Consider the following 22,212-nt stretch of genomic DNA (forward strand, 5'->3'; position numbering starts at 1 on the left):
TCACACTCATTTTGCTTTCTGTGAAGAATCATCACCACTGTTACTTTTGAGACAACACAGCACTCACATGGCAAGTTTTGCTTGAAGACAAAAAGGGAATATTTTTGTATTTCACACTGGCTACAGACACAAAGCAGCTTTGACAATTAGCATCACTTGGTTGGTCATCATCATGTCTGCCTTTCATCTTTCCTCTTATCATCACGCAAGAATCTGTATCATCACTGTGTGTAGAAAATGTTGATATGTTCTAAAAAAACAACAACAAAAAAAAACTTTTAATAATAAATGTCCAAGCCTGTAAACTTATAAGTGAAAGAGTGTTGGTTTTTCTTTCAGTTATTGAAGGTGTTTATCCAGGCTGCAAATGATCAAGAAAGCTGGAGGGTTAATGTCTGAGCAATTGCATCTGAACTTTAACCTGCTAGACTCTAGTTTTTACAACTAAACACTAAAAATATCATTACCGTCACACTGTGAGACAATTGCTGGTTTAGAAACACTAGCAAAATCCAAACTGAGGGGAAAAAAAAGAAATCATCTTTGCACTAAAACATAGTAAGACATTTGAGTTTTCCTTATTTATAGGTTATGTTGTTATTTTACTGTTCCAGCTCATTTGAGATGGAATTGCACTGCTTGTGGCTTCTGAACTAAAATGTAAACAGACACCCCTGGTTTAAAGTGTAAAAGGGTGGAAATCTGATAAAAAGTTTGAGAACCATTTCTCTAGAGCACATTTAATCTAATAAGTGGAGAGTAAGTTAGGATTAGACTTTATCAGATTGCAGATTTTAACTTAACTGAGTAATGCTGCTTTTAACTAGTTTGGTGCATCAGATTACACTGTATTTTGGGCATTTCTATTCAACATATGATGGTGATACTATTGAAATATCAATGGAAAACAAATCTCTTTTATAGTGTTTTTGTCTCCTTTTGTTGCACAGTTGAATTGCACCTAAGAAAAGGTAAGGGATTTAAAAAGTATTCAAAAACCAATCAGCTGAGATCAAATCACAATATTATCATGTGTTGATATTTCCTTATATAATGATTATCATCAGTACTGGAATATGAGGACACTCCTGATACATTAGCATCTGGATTTGAATTAAATATTTTATTAAATAACCTTTTAAAACTTGAGGTCCCCCAATTTGGGGGACATTGTGAACAGATGTTGCCAAACAGTGCCGAAATGGTCATTTTGGATACCGTGTCTAAACTATCTGGGTTAAAACCTCTCTAAATATTTTCAGCTTCACTTTATAAGACTTGGCCTTTCAGGAGATATTGTACTATGATTTAATCAAGGTTTAAAGCTATAGCTGCATCAATCCAAAGGCATATTTATATTCATCCTGAAAAAAGATTCCTTTCTGTGTTTGCTTTTGCTTTTTCTGTGCAGTATGCCATCTTAATTTATTCTTCACCAGTAACATGTATTCTGATATTTACACGTTAACAATTCTCACAAATGTTCCCTTTGCCATGACTCCAAAAGTATTCAAATAGACTTTATGGTTGCAGAGATGTAATCATTTCATCATGGGTATGATATTTTTAAGCAAAAAGACTTTTTCTTTAGTTTCCACTGCAGGAATAAGAGGCTAAACAAAGTATCTGGGACATGTTTGAGTCCCAGAGTGACCCTAAGGAAAGGAGCAGGTAATTTTGTGTGAGAGCTTTCGTTGCTGATAGCTCAAATTTTCTCATCATCTATTTTTTCTCTTTTTTTAAATACATACAAAATTTTTTAAATTAAATAAAATTGAGGGGCAATAACCACACCATGCTGGGAGTGAGGCCACACGAGTAGCCTCGCTCGCCATGCGCTGAATGGCACGCCCTCCCAAAAGTTGTTTGTGTTGTATTCTTGTGTTTTGATATCTAAGTGTAATTAAAACTGAGAGGCGAGCTGCCACAGGATGTAGCCAAGGAGACCACTTAGATGGCCCCCTCTGCTCCACCCAGCATGACGTGCATGCCTTCCAAGACCCTACGTGTGTGTGAGAGAGAGTGAGGAAGGAGAGGGCAAAGGGGATGTAAGCCTAGAGGGAAGCGAACTTCCCTCCAGAGGATGAACGGCTGGCGGCAGTAGGCACCCCAGTAGGCACCCCTGTTCCCCGGAAGGCCCCCCAGGGCAGTACAGGAGCAGCTGTCCCCCACGACCTGGACACATGACCACGGCCAATGAGCCACCACCAACTCCAGAAGTCACCCACCTACTACATGCCTAGGGGGAAGGAGAGAGGGGGGAGGAGGACAGTGGAAGAGCCCAGGCCCACTATCTCATCATTTAAACTTTCCTTTTTTCTTAATTAATACAAGCCTTAATCTTAACAACTCTTGCTTGTTTTGACAAGCATAGGAAGGCTGCAGTGATGGAGCAGGTTAAAGATTAACAGAGACAAAGCTGCAAGTTAAAGAAATTAAACTGGTCGTTTCACAGCACAAAGACTTACTCTGCAAGAAGATGCTACATCATGTATGACCACAGCTACAGCACACGTCCTCCTTTTCACTGTAGCTTCATGGTGTAACTTTGTATGTTAGATGTCCAGCAACAAATTAGTAGACTATTTGGCCAAACTTGTCCATTAGTTTTAACCACTTTGAAAACCCTGAACCCCATAGTTTGATTAAATCTTTTTATCTTAAAAAAGTAAACAAATAAAAAAAAAATCAAAAGGAAAAAGTTCAAAGTTTTCAGTCAAAATAAAACTTCGGAGCTCTATTTTAGCGTATTCTCAAGTTTTGTTTCTTTTAAACATGTAGGGTATCTGTTTAAAATTTTGACACACCTCCCATTCAGATGGTGTATTTACATTTTTTTATTGGTACTTTTCTTGGCAGGCAAACTAAAAAAAAACAAATCAAGACAAAACCACTTTTTTCTTATAAATAAATATATTATTACATTCTGTACATAAACAGCCTTCTAAATCTACAGAGTTTCAACAGTGAACCAGAAGGTGTGGAAATGTCTGCTTGCCATCTACAAAACTATCAACATACAAATTTGTGCATAAAAATAGACTTTTTTTTTCTTTTCTAGCATACATTCAAATTATTGTTGTAGCTAATGTTGTTTTCACAATTTAAAAAACTGTCTAGAGTTCAGTCAACTGGCTGAAATGTTTTGGAGTTCATTTAATAATACATGAGCATCCAAATCTAAAAAAAAAGCAAAAAAAAAGCAGTGATGCAGTCTGATTATCATCCTACGTGCAGCTAATGAGTGATTTTTCATGGTCATTTAGAGGACATGAACTGATCTCTAATGAACAGAAGAAATTATTTCAGAGACATGTCTTCCTATCTGTGAACGGTCTACTCAGGTGGGCGGAGGGCCATTTGTGTAACGTAACATTGGGTAGAAGGAGCGAGCAAAGTTGTTGGTCACTGTGCAGCTGGGGTCACTTTCTGAGAGGGGGATCAGGCAGGGGAGGAGGAGGAGGAGCAGAAGCAGGAGCTGGAGGGGGAAGGCAGCACGCAGGACACGGTAGAAGAAGGATCGAGGCGGGGAGGACTGTCTTCTCTCTCTGCAGTGGTGCAAAGAAAAAGTAAAATGTTGTAAGCAATTTATCTGAAAAAAAAGGAGTTCAAACATTAACGCAGAAAAAAATGGAGGCTTCTCCACCTACCTTTGAATGGAGGATGCTTTCTTTGATTGTGCTGCCTCCTGAGATGTGTCTGCTGAAACACTTTGGCCTTTAACAGCTGACGCAGACTCACAATCCTGAATCAAAGACAATTAACTTTTCAAAAATCTAGATTTCAGAACAAATCTTGGCTTTTAGGATGATCTGAAGATGTGGACTTTTACCAGACGCTGTTGCAGGGTGTTGAGGTCCTGGTCCACCTGCCTCAACAGCAGCTTCAGCTTGCTGCCTGTCACGTGGAGCTTCTCCTGGGCTTCGTCGCTTTCCTCTGCACCCTCTTCAGGCTGGAGGTGAGACCACAGAGCCTGGAGGGAAGCCTGCTGAGCCTGCCTACGCTGCAGCTCCTCCTGCAGCTCCTGTAAAACCGCAAATAACACCAGAAAAATGCAATTTTTTAAAACCTTTAGCTGAATGAGTGAAGGATTAGTTTTATTTTAACCCGACTGTATATGACTCTTACAGTTAGTGTGTTGACATGTTGTTGCAGTGCTCTGACTGTTGTTTCTGGATGGTTTATGTCCACTGAGTAGCATCTGCTCTCAGCATTAGCCAACCACAGCAGCAAAGAGTGGAGGGTTTCATGAAACTCCTGTAAGAAAAAAAACAACAAAAGAAACATTAGTTGTTACAGTGGGGATCAGTTGTGTTTTATAGTCAAAATTATAATAACTTGTAGGGGGGGGGGGAAAGGGCAGGGACACACTGTAAAAATATATAAATGTTATTATTTGTGCTTTTATCAAATTTACAATAAATATTAGAGGTGATTCTGAAAGATGTTAAGAGATGGTATCTCCTGTGTGATCTGATGAATCATACTTTTTGGAAATGGTTTAGGCTCCACCCTAAAACAGATCCAACAGCGTGTGGATGGATACAGTATATGTATATTTATTTTGGAGCAGAATTATGTCAGAAAATGCAAACCGCACATGCTACATTTGTACAGCAGTGTGGCTCCACTATAACAGTCCAGGAGCTTAAGCTGTCTGCAGTCCAGGTCTGTCATCTAATGAAAAATATTATGAAATGAAGAAGCCCCAAACAATTCAGTAGCTGAAATCTCAGGCCAAAATAGGAAAAAATAATTCACTTCCAAAATCCTACAGTGTGTTCCTCAGAGTGTTTTGCTTTAAGAGACGTAGTGCAACACAGAAGTAAACATGTTCCTCTGCTACGTTTCCAGCATTAAGGTTTCAGGTTTTTTTCCCAATTAAATAAAGGGTTAATGATATTATTATTTATTCCTAAAGCAGGGACTAAAACATATGGAGAGGTATATTTTAGTTCCTATGGTCCTTGCCTATGGAACAGTCTTCCAGAGCACCTGAAGGCAGCTGGGAGTGTTGATAGACTTACCTTTTTAATAAAACTTTGATTGAATTCTTTTTGTGTTCATAATCGATATTTTTCTTACATTTATTTCTCTCCTGGTCTCTTTTGTTAAAAATGGCTTTTTTTTTTTGACTGTGCCATAAAACCTTTGCCAATTTATTAACACATTTATATTCTTCGTATTAACTCATTTTAAATAACTAACCTGTGTATTTAAATTTATTTTAAATTTTTTTTAAACTTCCAGTGTTTTCCAGAACATCTTTCTATGTACATGTCTGTGTGTATTGTGTATGTACATGTGACTCATGGGATTGTAGTCTGGAGGACTTGATGGGTAAAGATGAGCTTTTTGTTTATGTTTTTAATGTAAAGCACTTTGTGTTGCAAATGGTTTTGTATATAAAAGATTTGGAAAGAAAAAAGGATTTTACAAAGTAGTTGCATTCTGCATTAGACTGTATTACCAATTTAATTTGGTTTGAAAAATTACTTTAACAGTGATGCATGCCAGTCTAAGAAAGATGTATAAGTCAGGAAATAATTTCAAAAGTCACATTACATCTGGTTTCAACATATTGATGTTAACAGATACCTGCCACAATGTTTGTTTTATGGAACACTCAGAACAAAGGCAAGTAAGATCAAAATTACTTTTTGCCTCCTAAATTAAAAGACAGGTTTTTCCTGTTGTCTGCTTTGAATATTTTATGTTTTTTTTCTTGCCTGACAGCGCATCAGGGTCCTCCTCAGGCTGCTGTCCCAACGCTGAAGTCCTGTACAGGCTTTACTCCAGTCTGTGTTCATACTCGCCACTCTCTCCTGTAGCTCAGGAGCTTCCTCTTCTCGTAGGTTTACGGACAACATGATGGACTTGTAGTGTGCAAACACTTTATGCATCTCCTGGCGAAGGGGGAAAACAACATTAGTAAAAAATGATTTAAAAACAAACAAAACAAACATTATCAGCAGAAATGTACCTTGAGCTCTCTGGCTCTGGCTTCTAAGTCCTCTATGCTGCCAGCTGGGTCAGACTTCTGGAGTCGGTGCAGCTCAGGCATGATTTTCTCTAACCAGGAAGTGATGTCGTCTAGCTCAGATGTGAGCTGCTGAAGCTCCCGAGGGCCAGCCTGCTTATCACACCTGGACTGAGCTCGGAGCAGCTCCCAGCGTTCAATCACACCTGAAAATACACAACATCTCCTGATTTGCTCTGATAATGTCAAGTTATTGCAAAAACAGTAAATACTGACTGATGATAACAAATGCATATATCTATTATTTGAAGAAATGGTAAAACTTCGGCCATTAACGTAGAAATTTTACCTAGTGTATGCTTTTGCTTTTTTTTTTTGCTTTTTTTTTTCTTTTAGTTTGTTTTAGTTTGTTTATGCATATGCATTTGCTGCAACTGAGTAGCTGTTCACTATCGGAGAAATATGGAGTCCAAACAACAGTGATTATGACAAAGTATCTGATGATGCTTAAAGCATCTTTTCAACTTAAATGTTTTAAGTGAAAGGAGAAATAATGTTAGAAAAAGTATTTAAAGGGTTCCTGCAGGCGTTAATGTTTCCTATGAAAGACACATTTACAGCTTATTATTGCAAACTATGCTGCTGACAGAATGCAGTTGAATCCATTTTCTACTCTTCCATCAACTGGTTGTCATTTTCTCCCTGCCTTTTTAACAATCTGCAGCAAGTCTAATGCTACTCTCGTTAAGCTTATCCAAGCTATCTTCCATCACAATGCACATCCTCTGTAAAGATCTCACCTGACTGTTTGTCTGAGGCAGTCAGTCCCGTCAGACCAAACTCCTCCTGCTGCTCTTCATCATCCAGGATCAGGCTGACTCTCTTTAAGTTCTCGATGCTGCCACTGCACTGAGACATGAGATGCAGCTGGAAAAACAACAAACAGGTTCAGAACTAGCAACAGATGCAGCATCTGCTGTGCTACGGTTAGTTTAAAGCATTACATAGACAGAAACGTACATAGCCCTGCTTTATGGGCGTGCTGGTGAGGGCAGGTGCAGTGTCAGTGTGTTCCTCAGCGTCGAGGAGAGCTTCTGCATCTCTTGGTGTCTGCCATCTTGGAGACTCATGAGCAACCATAGATCTACTTGAAACTAAAACACAAACAGAACAAAAATGAATTTGGAAATAATTATTTTGTCTTTGGCTTTGAAGAAAAGATGAAAACTGGTATACTGTCCCTAAATTTGTGGACTGATTGATAACATGCCAGCTACTAAGACTTCTGCATTAGATGTGCCAGTTTTCCATCACCAACTTGTTATTTATAGCAAAGAATATTTTCAATGATCAGTGAATGGTACGCCTGAACTGCAAAATGCATTTAATACAAAGCAAACCACAATAAAGTAAAATACACCCAAACATAAATCACCCACCCTGAAACTGAAGATCTGAATGGCAGTGTTTAGTTACTGCCATGTCCAAGAAGCAAGACGGATTACAGCATATATGTGGAAACTAACACTGGTTCATGCTTGTGTGGAAATTAGAGATAGCCAAATAATAAATTAAGACTAGTTTGTGCATAATCGGCTATTAAACACAGTCTAAAATTCTTTAAAGGGTCCAGTTGTGTTCATTTTTATTACTCTGTACAATAAGAACTTATAAAGAGATGTAAAATGAAGAAAGGTGTGAATTTAACACAAAAAGGCTGGGACAAATGGAAAAAAGGGTTGTAAAACACAGGAACATGCACATGCTAATTTAAAACTATGAAGATCTTTTATAGATATTCTTCAGGTAGTGACATATTTTATAAATCTCATTGTTACTTTATCGAGATGTAAATACCTCTGGCTTGAAGCAGGGCAGATTTTTTATTTACAGATGCTAACCAAACATACAGTATATAAATGAGAAAGAAACTGAAGCATTTTGCAAGTCACAGAAAGATATACAAGTAGCAGTAGCAGTGGTAGTAGTAGCAGCATGACAAAAACATATTAAGTTTGGTAAACGTTTTAGATGTTTCTCACTGAATATGATAAACAACATCATCATTTATCTGTTATTGGCAGAAGTAAGAAGAGGGACCTCTTTGTGGAGGATTAACTGCAGTTAAAGATTTCCAGCAACTGTTAAACAGCCAGTTAATCCGTAAAGAACAAAATAAGTAAGTTTCTTTACAAAAACTGCTAAATTTAATCTCAACAATTGTCTTGATTTCCTTCTTTTAGCTTTCTATAGACTGAATTAGTGGAGTCCAAACATTATTAAATGGTCAACAGCAACTCTTTTTCTTGTTTTTTTTTTTTTTGGTAAGAAATTCTCAAAAATCTCCTTTGTGTCCTGATAGACTTCCACAAACATGCTGTGAATCTCAGACTGAAAGATCCTTATTACTTAAAAACACTGAAAGCTGATTGTTATCAGACTGACTGAAAACATCTGACTTCTACTAATGAAAAAAGAATTGGCCAAATGCCACAGTGATTTAAGAGCTGTAGTAAGATAATTTGCTGGAAGCTTATTCCACCACGAGAAGCCGAGCTGTGAATGGATTTACTATTCAGGTGGTGAACAGGTTTTTTTTTTAACTTAGCAAGAGATGGCCGACCTACTAAATCTGAGGATAGAATATATTCGACTTGGCCTGAGTTTTTTTAAAACTCACATTAAATCAATTTTTTACATTTAACCAGTAATACCTGACCATTATCAGAGAATTAATCAAAAATTAATCAAAGAGAATATATGTCTGTTTCCCATGTTTATGATTACAATAAAATATTAACTGCATCTTATGTCTCCATCATCCCTATTGTGGATTTGTTCTGTTGGCTCAATAAAACAAGGTCATTTAAAGAGTTATGTATCCAAATACCTTAAATAAAAATCTTTTTCTGTGAGATCTATAAATGTACCTGACAGTGCACTAAAGTAAGTTCCCTCCTCTTCTTGTTCCTCTTCTTCTTCATCATCCTCATGTGATGATGATCCTCCAACATCTCCAGTATGGTCCCACTCCAGAGGCAGGGAGTCCACGCTCACAGGTGTCTCCCGACCAGAACGCTCCAGAGGGGAGGTCAACAGGTGGGTGGGTGTGGCCGGGAGGCTTCCCTGGCTCCTCCCCACCCATGACCGACCAATCAGCTCCAAGCTAGACTCCAGGGAGAAGGTTGTAGTGGAGAGCTCTGGTTCTTCTTTAACCATCTACAGTAGTACACAGGAACAACGGATGTGTAACAGGTTAAACATGACCTGCGCTTTGTCGCTACACTTGCACAGTTTTCATTTTAGCATTTTCTATTTACTCAATTAATTTCTTAATTTTCAATTTATTTTCCTGCTATGTAACCTGCTAATCAAACAGAGTGGAATATACTTTGAAGCCATGACAATGAGTGTTTTTTTTTTCTTTTAAATAATCTGCACAAAGATAACTCCTGTAATGTGTTGCTCCACAAAGCACAGATGTAGAAAACCTTTATTCATGCAGAACATGACATGACATCACTGTGCTACAGAACGATAGATCGTAGCAGACAAGTTACATGTTCATTTAAAAATATGTTGGATACTAAAGTATTAATGCTCAGTGAACTAAAAAGATAAGGGTGTGTGTTCCAACTCACTGGGGGCTGGCTGAGGCGCTGGTGGAAGCGAACCAGCCTGCTGAAAACCTCCTGGCAGTAGGAGTGCAGTTCTTCTAGCTCATCCTCTATCAGCGCTGCATCCTGTTGGGAACTTTTCTGGATCAGACCCTCTCCAAACACTATCAGCCCATCAATACGCTCAGTGTTCAGGGTGATCTCCTTCTGGAAACTCTGCAAGAAGACAGATGAATGAACAGAGGCCGAGTCAGGAAACCCAAAATAACAAAGTAACCCTGTTCTATCATATTTGTTAAGAGTTCTGTCAAAGAGAAACCTTCCAAAAACAAACATTCTCCAAAGTGAAAAAATTAAACCATTTTCTTAGGCGTGATTGTTGGTGATTGTTCTAGAAAAAAAATCATTTTAAGATACTAAAGGTAAAGCAGTTTTGTTCAGAAGGTGTGTGCCTCACATTAAGCTGTTGAATCTTGTGATGGACGTCACTTTCTGAAAAGTGCTCAACATTGGTAAGCTGCAGGTCCAGCTCAGTCAGCCACACCAGCATGCTCTCCCTGGTGCCTTCAAAATCTTCCCTTTGGCTGGTGAAATACTGCAAATTAAACGATAACAGAATAAAGAGAAGAGAAAATGATAAGCAGTTGATTATGTTCTCTAACAATATTTCTTTTGAGCAGTTTAAGTGGAGCAATGAATGAACTTCAAGTAAGGGAAAGATTGAAGAACAGTAAGAATTCCTTTTATAAATAACACTGTAAGCAGTTTCAAGTCCAAATATTTCAATACTTATATTAAAATGATTTCTTTTCTTTGAAGAAGCATGTATATAAGTTAAACCTTGAGTCTGCGGAGGATGGCGGCCACTCTGCGGTGCAGTGTGTCCCAGCGACGGTTACCCTCACGGACCATAGCTTTGAGCTGGCTGGCTCGATCTGTGCGGTTTTCCCGGGCCAGACGGCGATACTGGTTGTTGATGAGTTCCAGTTGAGTCAGTCGCTCATGAACCTGCCTTTGGAAACCCTGAAGAACAATTAGAAAGAATCAATGAATCAGTATGCAGGATATTATTATTTAACAGTTATAGATTAAATTTACCAGAAAACAGATAAATTTTGTTTTTAAGCTTTTATTAAAGCTTCATGTTCAAGAAAAAAAATTAGTTTTATGGCTGTTACCTCAAACTTCTTGAGTTCCTCCTTGGCAACAGTAAAGAGGACGTCTGCAGAGTTGGGGTTGGCTGCTGTTCTCTCTGCCATCTTGAGCCAGTCCTCGAAGCGGGAGTAGTCATTAAGGAACTTGCACCAGAGTGTCCATGTCTCCTCGATTCTGCAAAGAGACATGGAGCTGGTGTTAGACTGTTTTTAATAAAGGGTTTCTGAGATAGTCATTAATACATTTCTTGTTCAACATTCAACCTTAAGAAAACAGTCCATACCAGAAGCTTTGAATAAAGGCTGTTAATATGTTTTTTTATTTACTAAAGTCTTATAGTATGATGACATCAGAGTTTGTTTAAAAAAAAACTATAAAAAAACTAAATATCTTCATGTGGTTGAACTGTGATGCTTTTCTCATAACATGTATTTGAAAATTCCAGTTTATTCTACATCACATTATACTTAACATGAAACAGGAGAAGTTACTGCAAAAAGCATCCTAGAGATGAAATTATTGATGCAAAAATCAGAATGTGAACTCATCTTTTTGTTCCTACCTGAGCCTTCTGTCCAGAGCCATAGCACAGATGGTCCTCCAGCGCTGGTCCAGGCTCCGGCTGGTTTCCTGCAGGGAGTCACTCTCTGCCTCAGAGCCACCAGCAGCATCTTCATCCCTCAGCAGAACATCACACAGACTGAGAACTGATGCAACGCCTTCTGTATGCTTCTCAATGTCCCTCTGCAGCTCCTGGACAGACATAAACATAGGCATTACTGCAGCCCATACCACAGACCTCATGTATTAAACATCAATACAAAGACAGTAAGGCTCTACATGAGGACAGCAAGACAACCTCTCCCAAAATTAAACATAACAAAGGGCATATGTAAATTATTAATGATAGACAGTCAAGATGAGACAAAGAGGAAAGAGGAAGTGACAAAGAACCAGAAAACAATAAAAAACTGAAAAATTGTAATAATGACAGAACAAACAAGTAAAATATTCACAAATGTAAACAGAAAAAAAATAGAAAATCTCAAATAGTGAGGAAGATAATGTGCTTTGAAACAGTGAAGAGAGTATTAATGAGTGATATTTTATGTGAGTCTACCTGCTGCTCAGCCAGCCTCCTCTGGATCTCCCGTTCATGACAGATGCTGTAGGTGATAGGTCTGGACAGCTCGGCCTCAATGCGAGAAAGCCACGAGCGGAGGTTACTCATGTTCTTATCCAGCTGCTGCACCGTCACCAGAGTCTCCTTCAGCTTCTTCACCCTGAGAAACCAGATGCTTACAATGTTTTAAAAACTGTACAATCTAATCTTTATGTTCACTAAGCCACATGAACATAAACTCTAATGACTCTTTAAAGCATGTGTGTTCATTCACTGCGGCTGCTTTGACAACAAACAGGCAGGTTCTCAAACTTTGTGGTTGGTGAAACTTTATCAAACTTTCTGTGCCAAACAAAGAGACAGTTGGATCATAGTTGGAGGCCTGATGAAATAAAATTATTCTGAAATATAGAGGATACAGGAAGAAACTTTTTTAGGAAAGAAAGAGAGAAAGAAAGCTTTTCATCAACCTACAACCCTCTCAGGTATCTTTCACTAGATCTAAAATCACCATGGAAACTGTCCCCTTCATGAGCGCACACACTGTGCCACACTAACTGGTGTCATAGCAACACATGGGACAATAAAAGCTCTTTTCTGAGGCTTAAAAGCCTTAAGTGTACTCCATTTTGGAGTTTGAGTTAATTTCCCCATTTGATTCTTCTTCTTCTGACAAGGTCCAGGAGAGCCTGTCAGAGCTGCAAGGAAGACGCTTTCTATTAAAATAATAAGAGCTAAAAACAGCTTGGAGTGTAAATGTTAGACTGAAGAATGAATGAAAGGGTCCCAAACATATGCTGCATTTGTAGCTGTGAGAGGATAGAAATTCACTATGAGCTTTAGACCTTTGGAGTCAACCTATCTTTCATTTAGGATAGTTTCTTACTTACTCAAAGACACAAGCTAGATTCTGAGAAGGTGTTTTTCGTTTCTGAGTGCGGCTGAAACTGAACTATAGAGCTTAAAAGTGTCAAATATCAAAACATACCACTGCCTACTTTTAAACTTTAGATCCATGTGTTTTTCCCTACACTTACAGTCTCATTAATCTGGTTGTTGCAATTAATGGGGGCTTGGATTTTGTCTTAAACAGTCTTAAAATTTCCACATAATCTCCATATTATCATGTCTCAGTTAAATTATAAATTTGTTTACTTCTAGTTTTCTGCTGTGTGCACATCAATATTTCCATTTTCAGAGAGAAGCTACTTAGATGAGTCCATGGCTGCTGATTGATGAAAAAAAGGTTTGACGAGTCGATGACATTTGCATCACCTGACCTTTCCAACTGATGGCTGTAAATAAGTCCTGGCATTTTGATGAAGGTCTGAGACTTTTGTCAAAGTTTTTTAAGAGTTATACAAGTTTTGAGTTTTAACTTGAGCACCATTTTTGTTTGCTCAAAACTATATAAAAACACAGCAAAAATCTGCACAAAGTATTGAAAAGTATGACTCTTCTATGGTTTTATGAGGACTGGAGACCAGTTCATGTTTAAATTTGATAAATTTTACATAGTAATGCATTTAGACCAGCATTCCACTAAAATACTAGAATAAAATCCCGTATTTGCTAAATAAATTATTACATAGTTTGAAAAAGTGGGAAATTTACAAAACTGTAAATGAAAATAATGAAATCTATGTGTTTTTGTAATAAATGTTCCCAAGCATTTGCCAAGAGAAAGGTTGACAGTACAGTATGTAGTAAGTAACAGTGTATAGTACATAAGGCCAATAACACACCGGACCACATGTTTTTGGCCGTGTAATCAAGACATAATACAGTCAGTGTAAATTATCCTTAGAAAATACTCTTCTGCTCTGCAGATGCAAACACCCCATGCTAACAGACCTCTTTCTCCCTTTCACTCCCTCTCCACCTCTGACAGACAAACAAAGGCCAGCAGCTTCATGTGGAGGCCAAACAAAGACACAAAGCCCGGTCAGGGGTGCTTGTTCAGGAGATGGGCAAGAAGAGAATGGATAAAGAAAATTAAGCAGAAAAGGGTTGAAGGATAAGTGAGGATATACGGTTGTAGGGCCCAGATAAAGAGCAGCTGACCACAGGAGGGCTTGAAGTTACACAGTGATGAAACTCCTCTTGGTCTTTACTCCTAACTGTAAAATAAAACTGTACATGTGCTCTCTTTTATTCATTGTAATATTTTCTTCTCTACTCACCTGAATTAAACTCCTAGACACCTGGTGTTGCAGATTTGCTACAAACCACTTCTAGCCTTTTTTAGATTTTATTCCTTATTATCTAATTATCTATTATGTTTGTGTTTATTCTTTTAGAATTTATTTCTATTATCATATGATTTAAATAATTTATTTAATATTTAATTGTATCTCATTTTATTCCAATCTTTTTCTTCTGTTATTTTTTATGTATTCATTTTGTTTTTAAATCATTGTAAATAAATCTAGGGTTAAGTGGTAAACTACTACCAGCCAATGATGATGTGATCCTGCTAACAAATCCAATTTTATATTTTACCCTAAAAAATGTGGGTTTTAAGGATAAAATTTTCCAACATACAGTAGGTGAGCATTATCTCCATCATAGATGTGTTTTCAATAAAAGGAAACAAGTGATTCCAGTTTGAAAAAAACCGAAAGTTTCCCTATTTTGGATCTTTGAAGTAAGAACTTTTGGATCCCATATTGTTTGTCTACATGCGGTCAAGCTAAATGGTCTGCTCATGGAGTATTTGGGAGGGCCTCAATTTGAGGCTCAGCGATTAACACATACCGACATACCCCCCCTCCTTTCCACCCTCTTTCATGAGTCATCCCACTGATAGACTACAAAAAGTGGGGGCAGTCAGCAAGGACTTGGGGACATATGGTACTGTCTGAGATTTAAGCACAGCTTTTTTCTTTAACAGTGTTGGGGGAAGGTTGGGGGTTCCAGGTTATTAGATGAAATCTGTATCCCCTGCTCTTCCACAGGCCTGTCCATCTGTCTGGGAGGGAGGTAACAGTTTAACAACACACAGGCTTTACCTCTTCAGTCTGTACATTAGAGGCCATGTATTCCTGACAGCTGCAGAGCATAGCTGACACAACAGCAGGTGGACAGATACTCTTAAGAGCCATTGTTTACTTCCAGGCATCCAGTTAAAGCTTTTTAGTACTTAATTATGCTTTTAGCTGCAAAGGGGCTTTTGCTCTGGATGGTGCTAGTGCTGGAGGATAATGATGTGAATTTAAGTCCGATTCAAGTTAACTACATGCACACAAACACAATTTGACTTTCAATTCAATCTTCATCTTAGTACTTGTCTTTGTAAAGTGCTTTCTGAACACCATCAACATCCTCTTTTGGAAAGTGCTTAATTGATATAAACACACAGTACCCTACTGTGCAGCTTCTGTGACAGCTGAGATTGCTCTCACCTGGCTTCGATGTGGTGAAATAGGTTGTGCCATCGCTGACTGACTTCCTGCAGCGAGCCATGGACCTGGGTCTGCTTCGCCTCGTCACTGGCAAGCAGCAGTTGCTCTCCCAGCTGCTTCAGGTGGCTCTTGTTCTCACTGAACAAGTTGATTTCCTCCATGCAGTCCTGTGGAAACATGACAATAGATCACACTGCTGCATAAACATAAAGACTATTGTGGCTTTCAAAGAGATGCAAAACACAAAAGATGCGGATATCAGTGTAGCCTTCATTCAGCTTGACAGACACCTGTTTGCATGCCTTAAGCAGCAAGGTATCAAAATGAAGTGCCATTGTTTGTTAGCCTAGTAATTATAGCTAAGCAGTGAGTGCTTCTAATGCTCTTATCTACGTCAAGAGACAAAAACAACCATTCTTGGTCATTTAAACATGTTATTATCTTGTTGAATAAGTGAGAATACTTCATAACGAGACAGGAAAGTACAAAAGGCTTTCAGATGCTGAAAGAACAACTGTGATGTGTGAACAAAGAGTGCACAACCAGCCCATTCCAGGCCTTCATCTGTTATTAACAGGATAATGTATGTTGCACTTGTATGTATTATAATAATGTACATTTGAGCAGTTTTTTTGTTGTAACTTTAAGCGCTAAGATGTTGAAATAAAAAACATATTTTGTGATAAGCTAATAAATAATATTGCTCATTAGAATGTAACAGTGTGGTGCAGGGAAAATAATAAATAAAAATACATTCAAATCTATATTGAATGTATTTATAAGGTTTGAGTTTTCCTAAATCAGTTAATTATCATCAAAGGTAAATGCTCTAAAACTTGTGCTATAACAAGCTTGTTGGTGTGGATTTTATTTCAGAGCTTGTCACATAAAGAGACCTTCAAAAACCACTGTAATCATTTATAATGGTATCCTATCACCAATGCCCTTTACCTTCTTCAGTTTTTCCACCATTTCCTCGATGCTCAGATCTCCGCTGTGGCAAACCTTGTTCTCCATCTGAGTTAACCAATCACAGAACTCTTTGTTCTTGTCATTGAAGATGGTCCAGGCATTGAGGTGGTCGGCTATTTCTTGCCTGCGTAAGGAAACCTAGAGGGAAACAAAGTGGTAACAGTGGTGTTTAGTGGCCACACATATATATATATATGTATATATATTGCATGCTCAGCAGCAGGCAAGGATGAATTTGAATTATATCAGAACTATTAAAGCATTTTGAGCTACATGCATGTTTGTGTTGTGTAGCATACAACACTTAGACTCTTGTCTAAAAAACTGAATAGTTAGACATTTTTCTCCTCTTAAATTTATAAAGTATTACTGAAACTGTTACAAACATAAAGGTGTAATTGTTGTGAAAGCTTAAAAGGAGTGGCGCTAAAGACGTTGGTGAAAGTCTGTCCAGTCTGAAACAGGGTTATTTGTCATGATACATGTAGGAATGTATGCATTCCGGAAACACTGTGACCCATATATAATACACAACCGTGTATTTGTAGGCTCAAGCTTGGTGAGTAACAGGGGCATACAGCTTGGTAAATTGCCCAAAAAAATCTGTAGTTTGTTTCAAAATCCCATAAGTATATGAAATGCGATCACATGATAAAGGAGAGATTCAAATACTGTAAAAGCAAGCAGATATTCAATATTCTTACTTGTTACATTGAAGCTATGGGGACATTTAATCAGAATTAGCAATCAAATGAATTGAGAGAAACCTCCAGGAGAGTCTGGCTATTTGGTAAAATTAACAAGGTCCATTTTCCTAATGACAGCTTAATGCTATGAAAACACCCCATTACAAAGATAAGGAGGGGGGCTGATGATCTTTTTAGGGTTTTGGGGGCTTAGTATGCCAACAGGACACAGATGAATCTGCTTCATTTTAATGTTCAGAGGCATTTATTAAATTCAAATGAACCCTGATTTGGTTTTAATGTACTAACACTGATAGACCTTCTGGACCAGGAATAATTCAGAGTGTATTGTGAGCTGCAGTCACCCTGTGAGGACACTGTGCTGCCCCATGAACAATAGAGCCTGTCCCCTCAGTCCTGCCCTGCCATCTGCTCATCAGACCCATTCCAGCAGCTCCCGCATTAACAACCTGTTATACTATGAAGCAGAAACTGAACAGGCTCAAATCCATGTCAAGAATGGACATTAAAAATCATAGTGATTAGCTGCTAAAATAAATCAGTGGTCTCAAATAACCTGATTATAGTATCATAGTGTAGTATCTTTTTTTAAAATAAATTATTAATGATACATGACATGCATGCAGATATTCCTAGCAGCTTTTTTCTTGAAAAAATCAAGTGGTTTTAAGAAAATCAGACAGTATGTTTATGGATTATTTTTGCTCAAACTAGAAAACTACTTATGAACTACTACAATGTGTGTACAGACAGAAAACACTACTACACAACAACACTGCTGTTTCCACATTTGTTAATTTTACGAAACTCTTGCCAAAACAAGAGCAGGTGGAAGCAGCCGCTCTGTTTATCCAATTAGCACAAGTCTAAATGATCCCATAATGGCATAATAACTGTCAGAAACATCCAAAGCTTGTCATAACGTTTGGCTACTCAAAAACAATTGTGTACTTGTCTTTAAGCCAAAAGACTTAACTGTAGGAATGTGAGCCTGTGTGGTGCTACTTTCAGTAATAATGTAATCACAGAATTAACAGCCTGAAATGTTGGACAGCCTGACCCAGAAAATGTATGCATTTGTATGCAGATACATGGAGAGAAAACTATCGATGACAACTGAATCAAAGTAATATTTTTTAGCTAAAGATTGATCAGAAGCTTCAGTTCTTTTGCTGCAAAACTGTTAAGAAAACCAGTTAATTTGACCAGTATGGAGCCAGCTGTGGCAGTTTTAATGAGAGAACATAGTGTAGAATAGTTTTCCCTCCATGAACCTGGTTCTTTTATCACACAAATGAGTGAGTGTGTGTGTGTATTCAGCCTCAAGAGTGCAGAGGCTTTGTGCTGCTGGTCCGGCCAAGAAACCGCTGGTAGCCACTTTTCCCTCTCTCTCCCCTCCTCAAACTTCTCTCTCCACCTGTTCCATCCACAATCTCTTCCTCTGGCTTTTCTCATGGCCTTTCACTCTTAATAAAAAGTTCTTACCTTCATACACAGCTCTTCCCACTGACTGTGGAGCTGCTCCAGCTGCTGCTCCAGCAGAATCGAGTCACTGGCTGCGACGTACTGGGACAGGTCTGTCTTCATGGTGGCCAGTTCCTTTAATCCACTGGCCAAATGCTGCAGAGAGAACTCAGTCTCCTGCATAACACACACAAACATGCAGTCAGATAGCCATGTACGAGTTGTGCGTATACAAGCTGCTTTACCTCTCACTCGTGTTTGCACTGACCACCCAGATTAAAGGGCTGAGGGGCGAGACGGGGGAGGGTAGAAGGGGTAGAAAGGGGGAGGGGAGTGAAAGCGTGGGGGCATTAAACAAGGGATAGGGGGGGAAACTCAGAGGCTATCTGGTGGGATGGGGGAGCTGCTGGTGGAGTTGAGGAAAGAGGAAACTTTTACCAGTTTTGATGTTAACAAAGACATGAAGTTTTCTCTCAGACATGATTATACATCACAAATAATGTAAAGGTTGATATTTCATTGTGGTAAAGGGGCCATGCTTTGTTGCTTTCTTTTAATCCATTTCAATCACCTGAATGAGCTCTTCAGATTCCTCTGGTCTTCCAGCCAGCAGCTTCTTCACCTGATCCAGTTCATTCACGATGTTGCTTATTCCAACCTGACACTGAGTCCACATCTAAACAAGCCAAGAAGTAGAAATATCAGGAGTGTGTGAATCTGTTCATTTTATTACTGGGAGCTGGACTCTTCAGCATCATCTTTTATAGGATTTATCATTATTCATTTGCTGAATGATGTCTTGTTTTGCTGCAGAGATTGTGCACCAAAAGTGTTTGTAAAACCACTTATAAGAAGAATGATGCACATTTGTAATAATACAATTTCACAAGGTCACATTGCTAAAAAAATGTTAAAATGTGTTTCTTATCTTATTGGCATTTCATTCTTCATGATTAAAATCAAGTTGTTTTTTTAAAATGGGACCAAAGCATAGCAGCAGGCTGTTTAGGGTGAGTGCTGAAACATTGGTCATTGCTCAGAGAGGCTAATCCAGTAAAACCATTGCCAGTGTTTGCTGTGTGTGATTTTTGACATGTTGATCATAGGGATTTTCCTTTCCCTGGGTGGAGCTTAAAGGAGCAGGCCAACTTTCCTTCTTTGACCTTTGGGTTCTTTAAACAGTCGGATATCAAGATAAATGTAGCTTATGAAGCAATGAGGACCTGCTAAAATTCAGACCACAGTAATCATGAACAGTGTAGATCTTCACCAGAGCTCAATGTCAATCAAATATTGCTATTTCTCCAAATATGTCTTTCCCCTTCATAAGGTAGAGTTATGCATCCTTGTATAGGGACTGAGAGGATATTCTGTTTTGCTTCTTTTTTTTTAATCTCTTTGGGTCTAACAGTAGGATAATACAGCTTTGTGACAGTGATGGAATGACACTGGTAACCAGCTGTCTCTGGATGTGGATCGTGGAGAGATTTGAGCCTCCTTTGATCCCTCATTGCCAGGAAAGCCCACCAGCTCCTATGTAAGAGCGCATGTATTTGGGTGGGATCATGTCCTGGATTGGGGTCATGTAAAGCAGACTCATTCTTCTCTCTTGCTAACATTGTAAGAGATGCTTTCTTGTTATAAAAAGTTGTAACCTCTGCATGATAAATTATAATAGATAGATAATTATGGCAGAGGTCTGCTAGAGTTCGCCCTGAATTTGGAGTTTAAAAAAAAAGACTTCAATGTTTCATGTCCTGACATTTTTAAAACTTTATCTTCTGCAAACCCTCCCACAATAATTCATTTAAGTCTAAAAACAAAAAACGTTGCCTTATATTTTTGGACTAATTTTATTTTTTACTGCAAAGCTTAAAGCTTTAGATTTTTTGCCCTTCTTTTGCACTGCAAAAACAAAACAAAACAAAATATAAACCATCTGTTCAAGACTCAGGCTTTAGATTCCACTTGCCAATATGTGGACGCTATTGTGACATATAACAATATTTCATAGAAGATTTTACATAAAAGTGAAAATAATAGAGAGAGGTGTATTACCTGGTCTGTGGTGTTAGCCAGGCTTATGCTCTTTCTCAGCAGGGAGCTGGTTTGCTCCCATGTTTCCTCTAAGTCCTGAAGCTCTGACCGTAGTTGACTCTGACACTCAGACACTGTGATGGTTTCACACAAATGTTTGCCAGCCTCCACAGTCTGAGTGTACACTGCAAAGTGCAGACCTAAACACTTCTCAACACACTTGGAGAAAAAAGATAGAGGAGACAATGTTTGTGATGATAATCTTTGATTTATTAAAACCCAGTTTGTGACCTAACTTCAGCTGACAATAAATGGAAATTTTCTTGTTCAGTGGGCTGGGAGGGTAACTTTAAGTACTGCACACTTCCTGTGATGTTCAAACAAACTTACCTGGTAAACATCAGTAAAGTTCTGCAGCTGATGCAGCGTGTATAAACATGGTCCAGTAGGGGGCAGCAAAGAGTCCACGGCTGTAAACATCTTCCGCAAAAGTTTTAGGCCATGACGGTAGATTTTCCAACAGTGCAGGCCTTCCTTTATCATGGTCCGGTTCTGTCCAGCCAGAGTCACAGAGTTGGACCAGCTCTTCTTTATACAGGTCACTTGATGCATGAGTTCAGATCTGAACAGAACAGAACAAAATAAGTTTAGTTTGTGTATTTTTGGAGAAACACATGACGAAATTTAGAAAGGCAGAATAAAACAGAGGGGTAGTTCATCCAATGCTAATCATAAAGGGACACAAGGCTGTTGAGCACTGAATTTAGCCAACATTGTAGAAATAAAAAAACCAAACAAACAAACAAGTAAACACATAGACAACAATTACAGCTACAAACAGGAATCATAAGATCACCCTGCTGTTTCGCTGAAGACTGTTTCACATCTGTGACTAACATTTCACAAAGCGGAAAGAAGTTTCCTTAAAAAAATAACTGAAAGCTCTCCAAAGATTGAGAACCAGTGAAAGAGCCAACTATTAAGAAACAAACATGACTGTGACAAAGAAAGACAGGAATGCAAGCAGAAAATTTCATATCCTACTTTAGATGACAGGCTGATGAAATACAAAACCTCAAACGGACTCACTCAAAAAAATTACAACCACATCTTCTCTCTTGCTAATCAAAAGTGCATCAGTAAAACATTTATATCTACAAATGATAAGTACACAATGTTATTTTTCAAAAATTTGGCAGACTTTTCCATCAATTACCTATTCTGCCTCATTTCTGTTTCTATAGACTCCACCGCATCCGAGAGGAGACCCCGGAGGAGCTCATGGCCAATAATTATCTCAGCCTGAAGTCCCTGTGGGAGTAAGAGGACAACAGGATAAGAACATAATAACATTTATAAATATATTTATAGATTTTCAAATTAGATTTGTACATGATAACACTGTGAAAAAGACAGAGCACTTTAAATTAGTAGATTTGATACCAGTAATTGTAAGTTTATCCACTTTTAACCAAAATATATTCATTGTTAAGTACCAATAGAACCCAAACAACTGATTGCTCTGGCATAATGTCACTGGCACAATGCTCTGGTTTTCGAAACTTAAAAGAGAAACATTTCTTTGTGCACACATAGAAGGATTTTTCTCTAACGGTATAAAGTAAAAGTATAAAGTAGTGTTGCAATTACAAAAGGAACAGATGGATAAAATGACAAGTTAAAGACTGATTATGACTGACAGACACAAATCTTAAAGGCTAAAGTCTGCGAAAAGAAAGAAACTCAGAGAATC

General features: G+C 38.2%; 1 protein-coding gene across 1 annotated transcript in view; it reads right to left on the reverse strand.

Moving 5' to 3' along the window:
* Positions 1 to 3,099: 3,099 nt before the first annotated feature.
* The window catches only part of LOC121634259 (nesprin-2-like), a 72,965-nt gene continuing 53,852 nt past the window's right edge, over positions 3,100 to 22,212 (reverse strand). The window contains exons 89-110 of the mRNA XM_041976794.1: positions 21,676 to 21,770; positions 20,850 to 21,081; positions 20,481 to 20,678; positions 18,994 to 19,098; positions 18,444 to 18,599; positions 16,231 to 16,389; positions 15,280 to 15,446; positions 11,873 to 12,035; positions 11,315 to 11,505; positions 10,776 to 10,926; positions 10,438 to 10,620; positions 10,055 to 10,192; positions 9,622 to 9,813; positions 8,911 to 9,199; positions 7,001 to 7,134; positions 6,781 to 6,907; positions 5,984 to 6,186; positions 5,730 to 5,906; positions 4,129 to 4,257; positions 3,833 to 4,024; positions 3,651 to 3,745; positions 3,100 to 3,548 (exon numbers count right to left, since the gene is read on the reverse strand). Coding sequence (XP_041832728.1) covers positions 3,341 to 3,548; positions 3,651 to 3,745; positions 3,833 to 4,024; positions 4,129 to 4,257; positions 5,730 to 5,906; positions 5,984 to 6,186; positions 6,781 to 6,907; positions 7,001 to 7,134; positions 8,911 to 9,199; positions 9,622 to 9,813; positions 10,055 to 10,192; positions 10,438 to 10,620; positions 10,776 to 10,926; positions 11,315 to 11,505; positions 11,873 to 12,035; positions 15,280 to 15,446; positions 16,231 to 16,389; positions 18,444 to 18,599; positions 18,994 to 19,098; positions 20,481 to 20,678; positions 20,850 to 21,081; positions 21,676 to 21,770 — 3,684 coding nt within the window. The 3' untranslated portion in view covers positions 3,100 to 3,340. The remainder of the gene's footprint in view (positions 3,549 to 3,650; positions 3,746 to 3,832; positions 4,025 to 4,128; positions 4,258 to 5,729; positions 5,907 to 5,983; positions 6,187 to 6,780; positions 6,908 to 7,000; positions 7,135 to 8,910; positions 9,200 to 9,621; positions 9,814 to 10,054; positions 10,193 to 10,437; positions 10,621 to 10,775; positions 10,927 to 11,314; positions 11,506 to 11,872; positions 12,036 to 15,279; positions 15,447 to 16,230; positions 16,390 to 18,443; positions 18,600 to 18,993; positions 19,099 to 20,480; positions 20,679 to 20,849; positions 21,082 to 21,675; positions 21,771 to 22,212) is intronic.

This window comes from Melanotaenia boesemani, chromosome 22 (assembly GCF_017639745.1).
Source record: "Melanotaenia boesemani isolate fMelBoe1 chromosome 22, fMelBoe1.pri, whole genome shotgun sequence".
Lineage (NCBI taxonomy): Eukaryota > Metazoa > Chordata > Actinopteri > Atheriniformes > Melanotaeniidae > Melanotaenia > Melanotaenia boesemani.